This window comes from Vitis vinifera, chromosome 12 (assembly GCF_030704535.1).
Source record: "Vitis vinifera cultivar Pinot Noir 40024 chromosome 12, ASM3070453v1".
In the NCBI taxonomy this organism is placed as follows: domain Eukaryota; kingdom Viridiplantae; phylum Streptophyta; class Magnoliopsida; order Vitales; family Vitaceae; genus Vitis; species Vitis vinifera.
Genome location: NC_081816.1, coordinates 20,146,703 through 20,165,763, shown reverse-complemented (window position 1 = coordinate 20,165,763; position 19,061 = coordinate 20,146,703). Strand labels below are relative to the sequence as shown.

General features: G+C 31.1%; 2 protein-coding genes across 3 annotated transcripts; both read right to left on the bottom strand.

Annotated features, from left to right (window-relative positions):
- Nucleotides 1-790: 790 nt before the first annotated feature.
- Nucleotides 791-1,938, bottom strand: LOC100263489 (13S globulin basic chain). The gene is made up of 3 exons (XM_002269756.3): nucleotides 1,909-1,938; nucleotides 1,224-1,801; nucleotides 791-1,124 (listed from the first exon to the last, which is right to left on the bottom strand). The coding sequence occupies exons 1-3, from the start codon at nucleotides 1,936-1,938 to the stop codon at nucleotides 971-973; spliced, it is 762 nt and encodes a 253-aa protein (XP_002269792.1). The 3' UTR covers nucleotides 791-970.
- A 1,262-nt stretch (nucleotides 1,939-3,200) lies between these two features.
- Nucleotides 3,201-17,426, bottom strand: LOC100265260 (glutelin type-A 3). 2 transcript variants are annotated; one of them, XM_059740962.1, is made up of 4 exons: nucleotides 17,213-17,426; nucleotides 4,846-5,207; nucleotides 3,632-4,358; nucleotides 3,201-3,535 (listed from the first exon to the last, which is right to left on the bottom strand). In XM_059740962.1, the coding sequence occupies exons 2-4, from the start codon at nucleotides 5,039-5,041 to the stop codon at nucleotides 3,382-3,384; spliced, it is 1,077 nt and encodes a 358-aa protein (XP_059596945.1). In that variant the 5' UTR covers nucleotides 5,042-5,207; nucleotides 17,213-17,426; the 3' UTR covers nucleotides 3,201-3,381. The 2 variants fall into 2 exon arrangements, with proteins under 2 accessions (XP_059596945.1, XP_002269304.1); XM_002269268.5 differs by lacking the exon at nucleotides 17,213-17,426 and adding an exon at nucleotides 5,323-5,415 and having other exon boundaries at nucleotides 4,846-5,084.
- Between the last annotated feature and the right edge of the window lie 1,635 nt (nucleotides 17,427-19,061).

Genomic DNA, 19,061 nt, shown 5'->3' with positions numbered 1-19,061 from the left:
TCCAAAGTTAGTATGAATTAAAGGTAATGCAATCAGACACTGCAACATGGTAGAAAAAATGTCTAATTATTTAATTAACTGCATGTTATAAGGACCCAGATTTCTAGAAGAGCACATCATAAAAATTCCTTGAGAAGATAATAAAAATATCCAAAGTTCAAATGGAACACACAAGAGGATTGCACAAGAAATTTTGACTGAAGATGGAGTGAATTTTTCTCTCATTGGCATGTGATATATGAACAAATTATTTTACTCAGTTGAAGAGTATACACAAGAAGATAGTTATCCATTGAGTCTTGGTTCTCCATTTCTTAAGTTTTCAATAGCAATCTTTAAAGATTCCTTCAACAAAAATAGAGTTTACATAATTTGTTAGTCTTAATACGAAGTTGAAATATACATTAAGGAACATGAGGTACTGTGCCAAGGACATGAATGATTGTGAAGATTTTGATCGATATAAAGCCATATAAAGTAGGCACATCCGGATCTCTTTTTCATTTTTAGTAGATTTATTAAGAATTGTTTGAATCGTGATATTAATTTTACATTTGAAGAGTTTGATTGAAGGAAAGAGATGGGAGCAATGTCCACATTCATAACCAATTTTACAAGAAAATGAATCTCTCTTTTATAATATCACATATATAACAAAATTAGGAAGGGATAAATTTTTGTGCACAAAATTAAACCCAACTCCTTGTCACTAAGGTTCTTAACCTAATTTAAGGCTTTTATTTGGCCTTATACTTTGAATTAAATTTCCAAAATCAATGCAGCAATAGAATTTCTGATCACACAAAGGAACAACTTATTGCCATATAATTAATAGTAGTACAACATTTTCCATCTCACAGATGTACATATAAAAGACATACTTAGGAGTACAATTATTGTATTTTAATAGCCCTGTAACTCCTGAAAACAAATGATAATACTTCATAAGGGCCCTTGGTTATTAATCAATCTAGTTCTGTGGAGGAACAAGAATGGTGCTCTTTTTGATCTTTGCCCTGAAAAGCTGCTCAAACTCTGGACCCACATTGAGAGAGGCCTGTAAAACTTGTGGAGATAATGCTCCCCATACTGATGTTTTCCCAGTAAATTCACCAAATACAGGTCTGTAAACAAACAAACCAAAAACATGTAACAAATAGTTAGTAACCCACAATCAATTATGTTTCATGAGAAAACAAGTCATTAATTAAATTGATGCTTACTGTGTAGTTGTTATCATTGAGAAGTACTCCATTCCTTCACCATCTGCAATGACGGAAGCCACAAAGAACCTTGGCACAACACACAAGTGGCCAGCCTTCACTTTCGTGTCCAAGGCGCGTTCACTATTGATACCAACAACTTGAATCCTTCCACTCCCTTTTGCAACATAAATTACTTGAACCGATGAATCAGCGGCGTATATTGGTGAGGACATGGCATTGGCATCCAGCTTCACAAGGGTGGCACTGAGCCCAACTTCTCCAAGGAAGGGAAACTTCTTTGCTGTCAAGGCAGTAAGCAATCCAGCATTTTGGACATGAATATCAGGTAATGCAGCATCAATATTGTACACCAATTTATCAGTACTGTTCTTGCAGGGGTGGGGCATTTTGTGGCCCTCTGGTAGCTTAATTATCAAGACGCCAGATTGGCTTTTTGCAAGCTTTTTGGCTTCTTCGTTGTTGATATTATAGGCTCTAGAGTTAAATTCGGTGGAAAAACCTCCCAGGATTCCTTGAGTTCCGGTTAATAGGAAGTATGTGAATTCTCCGGGAACATAGCCAAGAAAGATGATATCCTATATTCGCCCATATAATAAACACAATTAAACTCCTACGTCAATCAGTCTACTGCATCTTTCTTGGCTCTAGCACAATTCACAAAGGTTAGTTGTGCTTAGATTACAATTCTGGCAGAATGTATATAACTCGGCATATCATCTTTGATGAAGTGGTGTTTTTATTTCACCAATCATTTGACCACTCCATCGCTTTGTCATCTCATACCTCTTTTTATGCTACCTATTCCCTGACAATTCTACTCATTCTTCATCTGTTATCACTAAAAAAGTCACCAATATGTATTATTTTTAATATTTAAAATAAAAATTATATCATGTAATAAAAATTTTTATTTTAAAAAATGAAATTTCTCTAATATTTGACAATATTTATGATTAAATTATTTAAATTTTATAAATTAAAATTTTTAATATTATGTTATTCAATATATAAAAATAAATTATATAATATATATTAATATTTTTTATTTTTTTTAATCATGAATTTAATTTATAATAAAAAGTTATTTTGCAAAATGAGTATATAAAAAAATAAAAAATTATTTTTAAAAATAAATTTAAGATATATGAGATATACATATTTCATATCTTAGTATGAAATTAATATATCTCATACAGAAGGGATAAAGAAAAAAGGTAGATAATATATTCCATCACTTATTCTATCCGATGTTTGGTTGAATATAAGATAGCATAAGTGATGAGATAATTTATCATATCTTATCGCCATCCAAATATGGGATAAGATATAATATCTCTTCTCTTATTCTATTACATGTTATATAGTCAATCAAACATGGCCTAAAGACATAAAAATGAGCTCATGCCGTATTTGTGGGAAAAAATTAGTGGTCTACAATATGATGTAGCTCTCCAAATTTATCTTCCAAAGTTTGAAAATAAATAAATTACTTTATTGAATTGAGAGCATACACATGAATATAGTCATCCTTTTAGCCTTAGTTCCCCACCTCTCAAGTTTTTAAGAGAAATCTTGAAAGATTCTTTGAACAAAAATAGAGGATACAAATATAATTTGTATGAAGTTAAAATATTCATTAAGAAACATGAGATATTGTGTCAAGAACATGAATGATTGTGTAGGTTTTGATTGGCATAAGACCATAAAGAGTAGGCACATTTAAATCTCTCTTTCATTTTTAGGAGATTTATTGATGATGATTTGAATCGTGTAGTTTACATACGGAGTTTGATTGAAGCAAAGAGATGATAGCATTGTCCACATTCATTGGTCAATTAGGTAAATGATGGGAATGAACCCATCACTCTCATAGACAAATACGCACTCGCAATGAGTACAATAAGGTTCACAACCTAATTTAAGGCTTCTAATAGGCTATTTCTTGAAATTTTTAAAAATCAATGCAGCAATAGATTTTCTGATCACACAAAGGAACAACTTATTGCCATATAATTAATAGTTGTACAACATTTTCCATCTCACAGATGTACATATAAAAGACACACTTAGGAGTACAATTATTGTATTGTAACAGCCCTGTAACTCCTGAAAACAAATGATAATACATCATAAGGGCCCTTGGTTCTTAATCAATCTAGTTCTGTGGAGGAACAAGAATGGTGCTCTTTTTGATCTTTGCCCTGAAAAGCTGCTCAAACTCTGGAGCCACATTGAGAGAGGCCTGTAAAACATGTGGAGATAATGCTCCCCATACTGATGTTTTCCCAGTAAATTCACCAAATACAGGTCTGTAAACAAACAAAAGACAAATAACAAATAGTTAGTAATTAACCCTACAATCGATGATGATTAAAGAGAAAACAATTTATTAGATTGATGCCTACTCTGTAGCTGTTATCAATGAGAAGTACTCCAGTCCTTCACCATCTGCAATGGCAGAAGCCACAAAGAACCTTGGCACAACAAGCAAGTGACCAGCCTTCACTTTCGTGTCCAAGGCACGTTCACCATTGATACCAACAACTTGAATCCTTCCACTCCCTTTTGCAACATAAATTACTTGAACCGACGAATCAGCAGCGTACATCGGTGAGGACATGGCATTGGCATCCAGCTTCACAAGGGTGGCGCTGAGCCCAACTTCTCCAAGGAAGGGAAACTTCTTTGCTGTCAATGCAGTAAGCAATCCAGCATTTTGGACATGGATATCAGGTAATGCAGCATCAATATTAAACACCAATTTATCAGTACTGTTCTTGCAGGGGTGGGGCATTTTGTGGCCCTCTGGTAGCTTAATTATCAAGACGCCAGATTGGCTTCTTGCAAGCTTTTTGGCTTCTTCGTTGTTGATATCATAGGCTCTGGAGTTAAATTCAGTGGAAAAACCTCCAAGGATTCCTTGAGTTCCGGTTAGTAGGAAGTATGTGAATTCTCCGGGAACATAAGCCTTGGAAGTTTCACCAAGGAATACGATAATTAGTTCTGAGTCTCCATCATTGTACCACCATGAAACTGCTCCAGAGGGCACTGGTATTATATCTCCTTTCTTGAGCCTCAACACCACCTCTTGGGATGCTTTGGGTGATACGATTCCAACTACTCCACAGCTGCCTGGATGTGGACAAAATATATTTTCATAAATGAGCCACTGGGATAGGGTTTGATGGCACAGTGGGTAATGTCAGAGAATCATTTTGAAAGAAACATAAAAAAAAAGAGAAGTATTGAAGGGCCCACTTTCTCTCTCTCTCTCTCTCTCTCTTTTCAATTTCTTTTTCCTTTTCCCAAATATAACCCTAGCCCTCAACTTCTTTCATCTCTCTCTTATCCCTTTTCTTTCTTCAATTCTAGTCTTGTTCCTTTCTTCTCTTTTTCATTCTTGCATGTCATGGCGACCCCCTCTCCCTCTCACACCAGTCACAGCCGACTACCATGGCTGTGTGCACTCTTTTTGTTCTAGTTTTTGAGAAAGAAAAGAAAATTGAGGTGAAGAGATTTTAGGGAGGAATGATTAACAATTCTCTAAAGAAAAAGAAAAAGAAATAGAAAAAGAGTTCTAATCAAGAATAAGACATAAAAAGCTCGGGGATTTACAGACCTTGAAGAACATAACCAATTTTGTTGGAGTCAGCATAGTGAGGGAGAGCGAAGCCACGAGGCTGCAGAACAAGCCTTCCACCACCAACCTTTGCTTCCTTGAGCAATTCATATTCAGCACTTGACCAACGGTAATATGTTCCACCTTCTCCTTCGAAGATCTTTTGTGCAAACTTTGGTGCTAAGTTCAACGCCATGGATTATGTCTGTATATTTGAAAGAAAGCAAATGAACGACTGCCTGCAAAACACAGATCAAAAGGTTAAGACTACGATTAAGATCATGTAGAGAGATAATGAAAATCAGGTGGAGTAATGGGGTAGAGTAGACAAAGTGGGCTAATGTGGAAAAAACAAGCTCAACCTTCATCTTGAAATTCAGGTCATATCATTCATCCATAGTTCTCAGATGTGTACATGGAAGGCCACTAACATATACATATAGATAGATAGATAGATAGATAAGAGTGAGTACAAACCTTGATTTTATGAGAAACAATAGAAAGAGACTAATTTGAATGTTATGAAAGAGATGAAGAGAGACTTTTGAGAGATGAATATGAGGAAGATTAGGGGAGTATTTATAGAGTTCGGGAGGAGGTTGAGTAGGAAAATTCCCCATCTTCTGGACTTTACTTGTACAACACATTTTTCTCTTTGCTTTACACACAATCCATCTTCTAGAGTTTGGAAGATTTATCCTTTTCTTTTGACTTCTGCAAATTCATCATCTCTTCCTGGTTTTCGAACTTTTCACAAACTAATATTTCTATAGAATTTGAGTTCAAATTGGGCTTTGACAAAAGTGCATGCAATACAATTAATCAAAAGATAAATATAACCATAAAGTTTGAATGATGCATGAGAGATTCCCTTGGAGAGATGATGGTGGCAAAGTATATCTAAAATTAGTGTTATCTTGTAAAAATTTTATACTTGAGAAAACGCTATAAATAAAAATTTTGTACCCAAAAAGCCCCTATAAAAAAATCAAATTTCAAAATCAAACAGACTGATAAACCTTGTTGCATATCCACAAAGTTCATGCCTTTTCAATTGATGTCCTTGCTCTTCCTTACCGAATTTTCCAATTATCATACGTTGGAAATTAAAAAGTGCTTTTCGCAATTAGATATAGAGATCACAACCAAATTTTAATTGGTATTATTATCGTAACATTTTCTTATTCAATGAAAAAAATATCTTCACAAAGTTGAAAAGTAAAGGAATTATAAGTAGGAATGATGCGTGAGATAAGGTTTATCAGGAACCTTATCTTTGTAAGTAGCTTCTCAACGTCCCTGTGGGAAAATTCCACCAAAACTTCATGTTGTACCACCATGCAATAGCTTGTAAATATTTTATTAATATTTTGAATTATTTGGACTAATATAAAAATAATTAAATTTATGGTTTTATACATGGTGGCCTCGATTGAATGACTCTAACAAAATGAACACCTTGATAGTTGACAATTTAAAGTTTATATTATTTTTGGTGGACATTTATTTTGATTAATAAGGATGAAATATCACATTACATGCAAAATAAATTAGAGAGGGATTAATTATTGTAAAATGATTTTTATTTTAATATACAATTCATAGCTACCTTCTTAAAATTATTAATAAATAACTAAATAAAAAGATTTTGGATTTAATCTATTAATGTATTTTTGGAAACACAATAAATATTATGATGCACCTTCAGTCGTCTTTACTTCTTGTCATGGCTTCTCTACTATTACGAATTTGGATAACTTGGCTGAACCTTGGCACTCCGATCTTGGTCATTGTGTTGATAATACTTCGAAGCAAATTCTTACATCTTGTAATATCTCTGATGACTGTCATAGACATAATGTTTGTTGTGCTTGCTAATATGCATAAAGCCAGAGATCACCATTTCCATTATTTGAATCTAGAGCTTCTCATCCTCTTGCTTTAGTTCATACCGATTTGTGAGGTCCTGCCACTGTTATCTCCACAATTGGTGCAAGTTATTTCTTAATATTCCTTGATAATTTTTCTTAGTTTTCTTGGCTTTATCCCTTACATACTAAAGATCAAGTTTTGCCTACCTTCCACAAGTTCAAAACCTTAGCTGAAAATCAATTCAATTGTTGATTACAATGTTTATAATCCAATAATGGAAGTAAATTCAAAGCTTTCACTCCCTTTCTTGCTACACATGGGATTGAAAATAGATGGTCTTGTCCCAAAATATCGAACAAAATGTGGGGCTGAACGATTGAATGATTATTGACAATAGATTTTTGGAAAGAACATATGTTTTATGGAAATTTGGAAATTCTTTAATTAAATTGTTATGGTTTAGGAAGTTGAAAATAATATTAGTGATAATGATATTAGCATAGGAAATTATTTAGGATCACTAATACAAACATAAAATATTGTTAGGTTTGCCTAATTTATAACTTTTAGATAAATAGTCAATAGTAATAGTTATTTTTTTGTTATGTGATGTAAGGAATAGATTCTACACAATTAATTTCTTCAAGGTTTTTGAGTGCTTATTTGAGGTAAGGGAAATTAATGTGAATTTTGTAAAAAAAAATGATTTTCTTTTTATATGTTATTTGCAAATATGTAAAATATTATTTTTGTTTTTATGCATGGATCAAATATATCTTGCGTGAAAAATATATTAAAACTTTTTTCTTTGATTATAACAAAAAAATATAGAGATATTATGTTTATGTATGTTTGAATAAATGGAACGAAGTGTTTGATTATGATTTGTTTGACCCTAGTCAACAAGATATAATAGTTGACATTTTTTGCCCTAATTAACGAGATATAATAGTTAACCTTTATATTTCTTGGTGGGGAATGTAATTGCTTTGAATCTCAACCTTTAAGGGTTTGGTTAGAGGTTACTAGTATCAGTAGTATTTGGTTTCATCGACCTTAAAAATAATAAATTTAAGGTTAGTCACCCATTTGTATAGTCTCACTTAATTGGGCATCATTTGTTATCTAATAACCAAAGTAAAATATTTTGAATGCATGATTTGATATGAAATTGTTTTGACATATATATATATATATATAAAATAAAAAATAAAAAATTGAAAAAATTTGGACGCTTTAGTATATTCAAACTCATTTTATGAAAAAAAAAATTGTATATTGTATCTCTTATTTGTAATCATAATTGAAATTGTTTGATTTATGAAACTATTTTAGTATTTCGTATTGGGTTTTGAGCTCATTCCCTCAATTTTTTTCTAGTATTCTCAATTCAAGCGAGGAGTGATGGTTAGGCTTGGAAATTGTCTTTATTAGGATTTTGTTTTAAACTTTATTTTGGATATTATTTAGATGTTAGAATTTAATTATTATTTGAATTATTTGAGTTTGGAGTTATTTGGACAATAGTACTTTGATTGATGTGTTAGTTTTAAAGTTGAGATTTAAGGATTATAGAAATGTTTTATTTTACTACTTTGAACAAGAATTTAGTAATTGTTAACCTTCTAGTTATAAGATGACTGTTTGAGTCGTTCGCACTTTAAGCCTTTAAGCTTGAGGTGTAAAATGACCATCACACCCTTAGAGTAGGTTTTAGGGCATGACAGAATGGTATAAGAGCATTAGGTTATGATCTTGTTGGGAACTTGATTTAGTTTACTTTAGGGATAGATGAGTGACACAATAGTTTAAGTTTTAGCTTCATCTAGTATAAATTCCTACATATTCTTCCTCATAATTTTAAATTGTCTAATTGGTTTCTTAGTGGTGAATCCAAGCACAATGCATTATTTTGTTTCAATATCTTTCATTAGTTTGTTACGTACGTCAGTGGCTAGCATGGACTTTGATTTGATTAATGTTTCTACTCCTTTAGGAGATTCTGATGTGGCCAGTAGAATGCTTAAAGATTATCTTATGATGATATATTGGTTATAGGGAGATGTTAGTTAACTTAGCACTCCTTGACCTTTAGCATTTTAATGTGATTTTGGGAATGGATTGATTAGCTTCCTATCATGTCTTTGTTGATTTTTTTTTTGGAAAAAGGTTTATGTTTCACATTTTTTTTTTCAACTTGAGTTTAGTTTTGAGGGGAAACATGTGGAGAGACCATTACGTATGATCTCAACCTTGCAAACTAGTTATTTTCTCGATAAGGAAGGGTTATCAAGGCTTTTTGGCATATGTGGTGAGTAACGAAAATGATTTAAGGTTGGAGAACATACCCATTGTAAGGAATTATCCTTATGTCTTTCTAAACGATTTGCCTAGCTTACCACTAAAGGAAGGTGGAGTTTACCATTGATTTGGTAACATGAAGAACTCATATCTCTAAGGCCTCACACAGGATGGCACCTATAGAACTTAAGGAGTTGAAGATTCAACTTCGGGAGTTGTTAAATAAAGGTTTTATTAGGCCCAATGTTTCACCTTGAGGAACTCATATTCTATTTGTGAAGAAGAATGACCTATCCATGAGACTTTGCATTGATTATGGAGAGTTAAATAAGGTGATTGTGAGAAACAAGTATTCTCTTCCTCGGATTCATGATTTGTGAAGAGAGCTCCTATTTTATTTGTGAAGAAGAATGATAGATTAATAAGACTTTTCATTGATTATAGAGAGTTAAATAAGGTGATGGTGAGAAACAAGTATTCTCTTTCTCATATTAATGATTTGTTTGACCAGCTTAGGGTGCATGTGTGTTCTCTAAGATCGATCTTCGGTCTAGATATCATCAATTGAGGGTTAGAAATGAGAATATACTCAAGAGAATGTTTTTTGAAACTAGATAGCATTATGAGCTTTTTTTACTATGCCTTTTGGTTTAACTAATGCACCTACTGCCTTTATGGACTTATAGGGTATTCAAACCCTATCTAGATTAGTTTGTCGTGGTTTTTATAGATAATATTTTAGTGTACTTGAGAAGTAGAGGAACATGAGTGTATAATGATGCCTCTCATTAGGGTTTGGGGTGTGTTCTTATGCAAAATAAGAAAGTTGTGGCTTATGCTTCTAGACAGCTAAAGCCTTGTTAGCAAAAATACCCCACTCATGATTTAGAGCTAGTTGTAGTGTTTTTGCACTTAAGATTTAAAGACATTTCCTTTCCAGTGAAACTTGTGAGATATTCACAAATCATAAGAGTTTGAAGTATTTGTTTTCCTAAAAGGAATTAAACATGAAACAAAGGAAATGGATAGAGTTACTTAAGGACTATGACAACATTATTCAATATCATCCGAAGAAAGCAAATGTTGTGGTTGATGCCTTGAGCAAGAAATCAGTTGGTCCCTTAGCAACTATTAGAAGTTGTTAGAGGCGATTATTAGAGGATTTGAGGTGTTTACAAATCCATATCAGAGTTCGGAACTCAAGAGCTCTTGTAGTGAATTTCATAGTACAACAAGACTTGGTTAGGATAATTAAGACCTTATAAAAGAATGATTTGCAATTAGTCCAACTTATGAAGGAAGTTAAGAAGAGCGGTAAGCTTGACTTTATGTTATCATATGATGAAATCTTAAGATTTGGGACTAGACTTAGTGTCCCAAATGATGGAGACTTAAGAAGAGAGTTTTTGAAGGAAGCGCATTGTCCTAGACTTATAATCCATGTAGGAGGCTTGAAGATGTACCAAGATTTGAGGCAGAATTATTGGTGGTCAGGCATGAAGCGAGATATTGCACAATTTGTGGCTTAGTGTTTAGTGTGTCAACAGGTGAAAGCTACACATATACACCCAATAAGGTCTTTGCAACCACTTTCTATTCCTAAATGGAAATGTGAACATATTACCATGGATTATGTGATAGGGTTACCACTTAGGCAGTAATAATTTTATTTGGGTGATTGTTGATTGATTGACTAACTCTACTTATTTTCTACCTATGAAAATTAGTTTCTCCATGGACCGATTGGCTTCTTTTTATGTCAAGAAGATTGTGAGGATGCACAGGGTACCTATTTCTATAGTATTCAATAAGGACCCTCGTTTTGCTTCTAGATTTTGGCATAGTTTACAGAAAACTTTGGTTACTAAGTTGAGTTTTAGTATTGTTTTCCATTCTCAAACCGATGGTCAATTAAAGAGGGTAATTCAGGTTTTAAAAGATTTGTTAAGAGCTTGTACTTTAGACCTAAAAGGTAATTGAGATGATTAACTACCTTTAGTAAAATTTGCCTATAATAATAGCTTTTAAGTTAGCATTGGGATGACACCTTTTGAGGGATTGTATGGTAGGAGATGTCGATCTCCTGTTTATTAGGATGATGTTAGAGAGAGGAAACTTTTTGGGCTTGAACTTGTGCAGTTAACTATTGAAAAGTATGACTTGATTAAATAAAGATTGAAAACAGCTCAAAGTAAACAAAAGAGTTATGCTGATAATCACATGTGAGATTTGGAGTTTGAGGTTGGTGATCATGTTCTCTTAAAAGTTTTGCCTACAAAGTCTACGATGGGATTCGAGAGAAACAGAAAGCTCAATCCTCAGTTTGTGGGACCGTTTGAAATCTTGGAAAGAGTAGGCACCTTAGCATATAAAGTGTCCTTGCCCCCAAGATTGTTTAAGATTCATAATGTGTTTCATGTATCGGCTTTGAGGAAGTATGTTTTTTTATCCCTCTCATGTTGTAGAGTTGGAGCCTATTCAAATGTCAAAGGATTTGACTGATGAAGAACTACCCGTTCTGATTGTAGATGTGATAGATAAGGTACTAGGTTATGCTATTGCCAAGTTGGTAGAGGTTCAATGGAACAATTATAGTTTTCGAGAGGCCACTTGGGAATTAGATGAGGAGATGAGAGAAGCATCCACATTTTTTTCAAAATTCAGATATATCAAGTTTAGAGGACTAAACCCAACATGGGTGAATGAAAAATTTTAAAAAAATTGTAGAGGTAAACAAATTCTTCATTAAGAAGAAGTTAGATGAAAAAATTGTAGAGTTGACCAAGATTCAATCAAAAGACTAATTGGTTGACATTCTCACCAAAGCAATGTCAAATTGAGTGTTCTCAAAGTTTTTAGACAAGTTGAGCATGTGTGACATCTATGCACCAACTTGAGGGGAAGTGTTGGAATTTCTTGATTAATTATAATTATCCTTAATTGTCTTTATTTTAATTTATAGGTTGATTGACTGTTAATCTTGTTGTACAATATTAGTTGTAGATAAGTCATTAGAGTGGTGATAGAGCTTAATTTTAAGCACTCTAATTGAGATTGATCCCTATAAATATTGATGTATCATTTCACTAAGACATATGAATGAAAATGAATATTTCCTTTTATTTTGAGTTAATACATTGTGACTAACTATTGTATGAACTACCTTCTCCTTTAAAGATTTTTTGTGCAAACTCCCATTGAATATATAATGTGGGTGTATTTCCTCCAACAAAGCAAATTAAAAACTACATTTAAGGAGTTAATAAAATCATTAGGCAATGCTCAGCAAGTATCAAGAAGTTTGAGAAAAAGAAATTAAGGAAAGAAAAGAGAACAAAAGAAAAAGTATAAAATTTTTATTTTACTTGATTGTTTATGAAAAAATGAAAGAAAAAAAATTATGAGGAATGGTTTTTTTTTTTTTTTTAAATTTTATTATTATTATTATTTTAGAAAAAAAAAATGAAAGATAATCTTTTAGAATTTACTCTATTTTTTTTCCTATTATGTTTTTCATGGTATGCATATGTGAAAAATCTTTTTTCCTTATCATCTAATTACTTTAATAAAAAAAAAATAAAAAAAATAAAAAAAATCCGAAAGCTCCTCTCCCTATCAAATGATAATAACAGATTTTAACCCATATTGAGAGATATTATTTCGTACAAAAAATCATCCATGATATTCTCTGGTACTGTTGATAATGTTCATGGAGTAGAGTGTGACACTCTCCAAGATTGTACAACCAATTTTGCTCGGAAGTAACATCCTCAGATTCCAAAGTTAGTGTGAATTAAAGGTAATGCAATCAGACACTGCAACATGGTAGAAAAAAGTGTCTTATTATTTAATTAACTGCATGTTATAAGGACCCAGATTTCTAGAAGAGCACATCATAAAAATTCCTTGAGAAGATAAGAAAAATATCCAAAGTTCAAATGGAACACACAAGAGGATTGCACAAAAAATTTTGATTGAAGGTGGAGTGAATTTTTCTCTCATTGGCATGTGATATATGAAACGTGGAAATGGTAATAATTTTTGAATCTGAATAGATATGATAGAAGCCAAACAAAGAGTGTGTGATGCATGATGGGGTCATGGCATATGAGGAGACCGTGGTGCATAAGAAAGTCATGGTATGGAGTCAAGATTAATCTGATTCAAGCAAGTTTATAGGTAGAATAAAAAAATTGACCACCTTAATTATGGTATATTAGAGAAGTCATGTGCACTAGTAAAAACATGTGTAACAAGGCTATATGAATCACAAATTTTTATATAATAGAGAGATAAAAGGACTTAGATGAAATTCGATCAATGTTATAAAGTAAAGAAAGTTGTTAACAATATTTTTATAAATATTATATATAGGTCATGAAGGGGAAAAATTATGAGATGAAAATGATCATGTACATGCATGAGCAAGAGTGACAAACATTTTGAAGTAAGAGCTCGTGTTTTAAGTTATAGATATAAGGAATAAAAAAACATGAGATGTTTCAAAGCTTGATAGTTGTGTCTAATTTTTATTTAATTTTTGTAATATTTTATATGGTAATATTAAAATAGTTTACTCTCATTCAATATACATAGGCATGTGTCTTGATTTAATGTGAAATCTAAACTATACTCAAATACCAAGTAAATGCTTATTATAGTAGAATTTTTCCTCATAACTAAATGGAAAACCCAGATGTGATTTAAACACATGGACATTATAATATGAGATAAAACTTTGCTCCACCTATTTGGTCGTATTGATTTTTTGATTCATTTTTTTTTAATAAAATATTAAAATAAAAAATCACTATTAATATTTTTACATAGTCTAGGGTTAAAATTATTCCTTAAGTAAAAAAGTTTGGAATCTTTGCTTATTTTTCTTACCTCATCGTACGCATGTGCTAAAGTTGATAGTGATAAATAATTCCTTGACATGATAAGCATGTACTAAACCCTCTTCAAGTAGAGGCTTGTACTATGCAACCTAATACAAGTTGTTGAACTAAGTTGCATTAATTTTCCATTGAAAAGATTATTACCCCCAAATATTAGCCATTTATTAATCTAGCTAACAATCAATTGGTTGTGAGATATCAAATCTGAAGTCAACAAAACCTTAGGTTTGCTTCTTTGGAGCCAAATAACAAACCGTAATCTAACACGTTGTTAGGTTTACATTTTGAACCGTCATTTTTTTTTTCTAAAAATTACATTATGACCAACCTATGAGATGTATATAGCTATAATTAGTGGTTATAAGAGTATATGGACTGAATTGTATAAAGCTTTCTCTTCAATAATTTATTGCTAATTTATGGAAAAGGATTCATAATCTCAAGAAACTTTGAATTTTGTGATTTCACAATAATAAAATTGTTAGACATACCTTAATGCATAATTGAAGTCTTGTTTGAAATCAAGAACTTTGAATGCTGGTATGTAGAACATAGATTTTTCTTTCTTAATCATCTTAAATATTTTGTCATAAAGATAACTGATATCATCTGATGATGGATCTATGACTTTTATAAGTAAATATAGAGCCCCATTTTCTAAGGAAATTACAACTTATTGCCTATCGAAGTAAAAATCCAAAGGGAAACAACTTCCTATATATATAGGAAAACTTTGGGTATTTTTGGCATTACGAGAAAATCATAACTCCCATATATATAGAAACCTTAAAAGAGAATGTAATGAAAATCGATTGCATGCATGTTGTATTATCTTTTATTTCCTCTTTGATTTTTCTTTCTTTTTCTTTTTATTATTTTTTTCTTTTTTACTTAAAAGATAAGTTCCCATTGAAGTTATCTCTTTAATAGAAAACTTTCAATTGAAATTTCACAAAAGTCATAAATTTGAAAATACTTTTTAAATTTTTATAAATCCTAAAATATTCTTAGAATTGTAATTTAATAAAGCTGTATAAATATCAAAAACTCCAAAAAATAAAAATGTGACTTTTAATTTGGATTGTCATGCCCCAAAAGTCAACATTAAGGGTATGTTTGGTATCTGTTTTCAAAAATAATTCTGAAAAATAGTTTTTGAGAACAATTTTTGAAAACTATTATATGATTTTTTGTAGAACAAAAGTCTATTTGAAAACCTAAAATATTTTTAATTTATTTTAAATATTTTAAAATATGTTTTAAAAATAATTTTAATATGTAGTGTTTTATTTTTAATCATTCTATATGTTTATATAATTATTCTTTAAAACAATCTTTACAAAACAAGTGAAAATAATAAAAAAAAAACAACTAAAAAGTGTTATATGAAACCCCATTTTTTTTTTAATTTAGAATATAAAACGGAAAATAGTTTTTGGTTGTTAAACATGTTTCCTGTATTTTTTGTTTTAAAAAATAAAAAACTATTCTAAAAAATAGTTATCAAACAGGACACTTATATTTTCCTAAAGTCCAAAATCTTGGCAATCCACATAAAATAAAACGTGGGAATCTCCTTTTGTGCAGAGTTTAGTACTCTTAAAGTTGATTGCTTAAAGTTAAAATTTAAGAATTAGAAATTAAAAATTAAAAATTGAGAGCTAAAACATAAAATCAAAAGTTAAAATGGGTTCATGTCGGGAAAAAAAAAATAGTGATCTACAATATGATGTTGTTCTCCAAATTTACTCAGTTGAAGAGTATACACAAGAAGATAGTTATCCATTGAGCCTTCGTTCTCCATTTCTTAAGTTTTCAATACCAATCTTTAAAGATTCCTTCAACAAAAATAGAGCTTACATAATTTGTTAGTGTTAATACGAAGTTGAAATATTCATTAAGGAACATAAGGTACTGTGCCAAGGACATGATTGATTGTGAAGATTTTGATCGATATAAAGCCATATAAAGTAGGCACATCCGGATCTCTTTTTCATTTTTAGTAGATTTATTAAGAATTGTTTGAATCGTGATATTAATTTTACATTTGAAGAGTTTGATTGAAGGAAAGAGATGGGAGCAATGTCCACATTCATAACCAATTTTACAAGAAAATGAATCTCTCTTTTATAATATCACATATATAACAAAATTAGGAAGGGATAAATTTTTGTGCACAAAATTAAACCCAACTCCTTGTCACTAAGGTTCTTAACCTAATTTAAGGCTTTTATTTGGCCTTATACTTTGAATTAAATTTCCAAAATCAATGCAGCAATAGAATTTCTGATCACACAAAGGAACAACTTATTGCCATATAATTAATAGTAGTACAACATTTTCCATCTCACAGATGTACATATAAAATAGTGATCTACATGATGTTCTTCTCCAAATTTATTTTCTAATGTTTTAATACAAACAAATTATTTTACTCAGTTGAAGAGTATACACAAGAAGATAGTTATCCATTGAGTCTTGGTTCTCCATTTCTTAAGTTTTCAATAGCAATCTTTAAAGATTCCTTCAACAAAAATAGAGTTTACATAATTTGTTAGTCTTAATACGAAGTTGAAATATACATTAAGGAACATGAGGTACTGTGCCAAGGACATGAATGATTGTGAAGATTTTGATCGATATAAAGCCATATAAAGTAGGCACATCCGAATCTCTTTTTCATTTTTAGTAGATCTATTAAGAATCGTTTGAATCGTGATATTAATTTTACATTTGAAGAGTTTGATTGAAGGAAAGAGATGGGAGCATTGTCCACATTCATAACCAATTTTACAAGAAAATGAATCTCTCTTTTATAATATCACATTTATAACAAAATTAGGAAGGGATAAATTTTTGTGCACAAAATTAAACCCAACTCCTTGTCACTAAGGTTCTTAACCTAATTTAAGGCTTCTATTTGGCCTTATACTATAAATTAAATTTCCAAAATCAATGCAGCAATAGCTTTTCTGAACACAAAGGAACAACTTATGTCAGCATAGTAAGGGAGAGCGAAGCCACGAGGCTGAAGAACAAGCCTTCCACCACCAACCTTTGCTTCCTTGAGCAATTCATATTCAGCACTTGACCAACTGTAATATGTTTCACCTTCTCCTTCGAAGATCTTTTGTGCAAACTTTGGTGCTAAGTTCAACTCCATGGATTATAACTGTATATTTGAAAGAAAGCAAATGAACGACTGCCTGCAAAACACAGATCAAAAGGTTAAGACTATAATTAAGATCATGTAGAGAGATAATGAAAACCATATCCATAGGTCACTACTCAACCTTCATCTTGAAATTCATGTCATATCATTCATCCATAGTTCTCAGATGCATACATTGAAGGCGACTAACATCTATATATATATATATATATATATAGAGAGAGAGAGAGAGATAAGAGTGAGTACAAACCTTGATTTTATGAGAAACAATAGAAAGAGACTAAGTTGAAGGTTATGAAAGAGATGAAGAGAGACTTTTGAGAGATGAATATGAGGAAGATTAGGGGAGTATTTATAGAGTTCAGGAGGAGGTTGAGTAGGAAAATTACCCATCTTCTAGACTTTACTTGTACAATAAATTTTTCTCTTTGTTTTCCACATTGAGCCATCAAGTTACTAGATCCATCTTCTAGGGTGGACATAATGGTATGCAATAATACCTAAAAGTGATGTATGTTTTGTCGTGAATCAACATTTTTGGGCAAGTGGAAATTTGACATTTTTGTCTATTGCCTAAAAATTGATACCCTTGCTCTTCTTTCTCGAATTTTCCAAATATGACTAAGGATGAAAATATCGGTAATCACAGATGTATCGGTAATTCGATTTTATGGATATATTAGGGATATATTGGATATATCGGGGATATATTGGATATATCGAAGGATATTTTGAAAAAAAAATGTCAATAGGCTTAAAATTGATCAAAATTCATGAAAATGTAAGAATTGTAAAAATGTAATTAGAAATATAATAGACATTTTAAAATTATTTTGTTGAAGAATTTGATATATGTATAATATGATTTATCATATTTGATGATAATATCATATGTATCAATAAAAAATATGAATTTTATAAGTGTATATTTATTATTAAATCACATTAAATATTATTTCATAATAATATTATGATATTTGATTATAATATATCTAATTTTGAAATATATTTAATATTAAAATTATGATTTAATTTAATTCAATTATATTAAATAATATAAAATAAATGATGATATATACACCGTTGTTATATTTAACAATAATATTTATAACTTGAAAACATACTTTATGCATAATCATCTAATTTAGATGTATTTAATGACATAAAAGAAATAATAATAATTTGTTTAAATATTTTTATTTTAAAATTTTGATAATTTTATTAAAAAATTTATATTTGTTTTATATATAATTATTATATAAAAGTCACAATAACAAAAAATAATTTATTTATAATAATTTAATTATGATTTATTTATAATATATGTATATAATTTATAATATTTGTTTATATATATGATTAATATATTTAATGCTAATAATGCACACACACACATACATACATATATATATATATATATACATATAATATCTTCATTTTGTCAAATGAAGCATGGTTGGTCAGTTGGTGTTGGTGGACAATCATAAGCCCGTTTCATTTCTCTTGGATTTTCCCCAATGTTTTAAAAACCGGACCGGACCGGTCGGTCCAACCGTCAATCGGTCACATTTTCGGTCCGGTCCTCCATATTAAACCGTTTAACTATTGGACCGGTTACGAACCGTCTGAACCAGTGGTCGAACCGGTGAACCGGTAGAACCGGACGGTTCTAAACGAACCGAACAGTCCATATTGGCCCATCATTTTGCAAGCCCGTTGTATAAAATATTAAGCGTTGTAGGCCAAAGACCATACTGGGCCATGTCTTTGCATGACAAAGCCCACACCCAAACCATTTAAGTAGGCTCAGTCTTGAGCCCACAAGGTTGACGTGTGCTGTAGCTTTCAACAAGGATGCCTTTTATAGGCATCCTTTGCACCCTTATTTCTCTCACCGATGTGGGATTGCAAACTATTATAGTATTATGATAATATGAATGAAAAAAATTTAACAAATGCAAGAAGGGGAT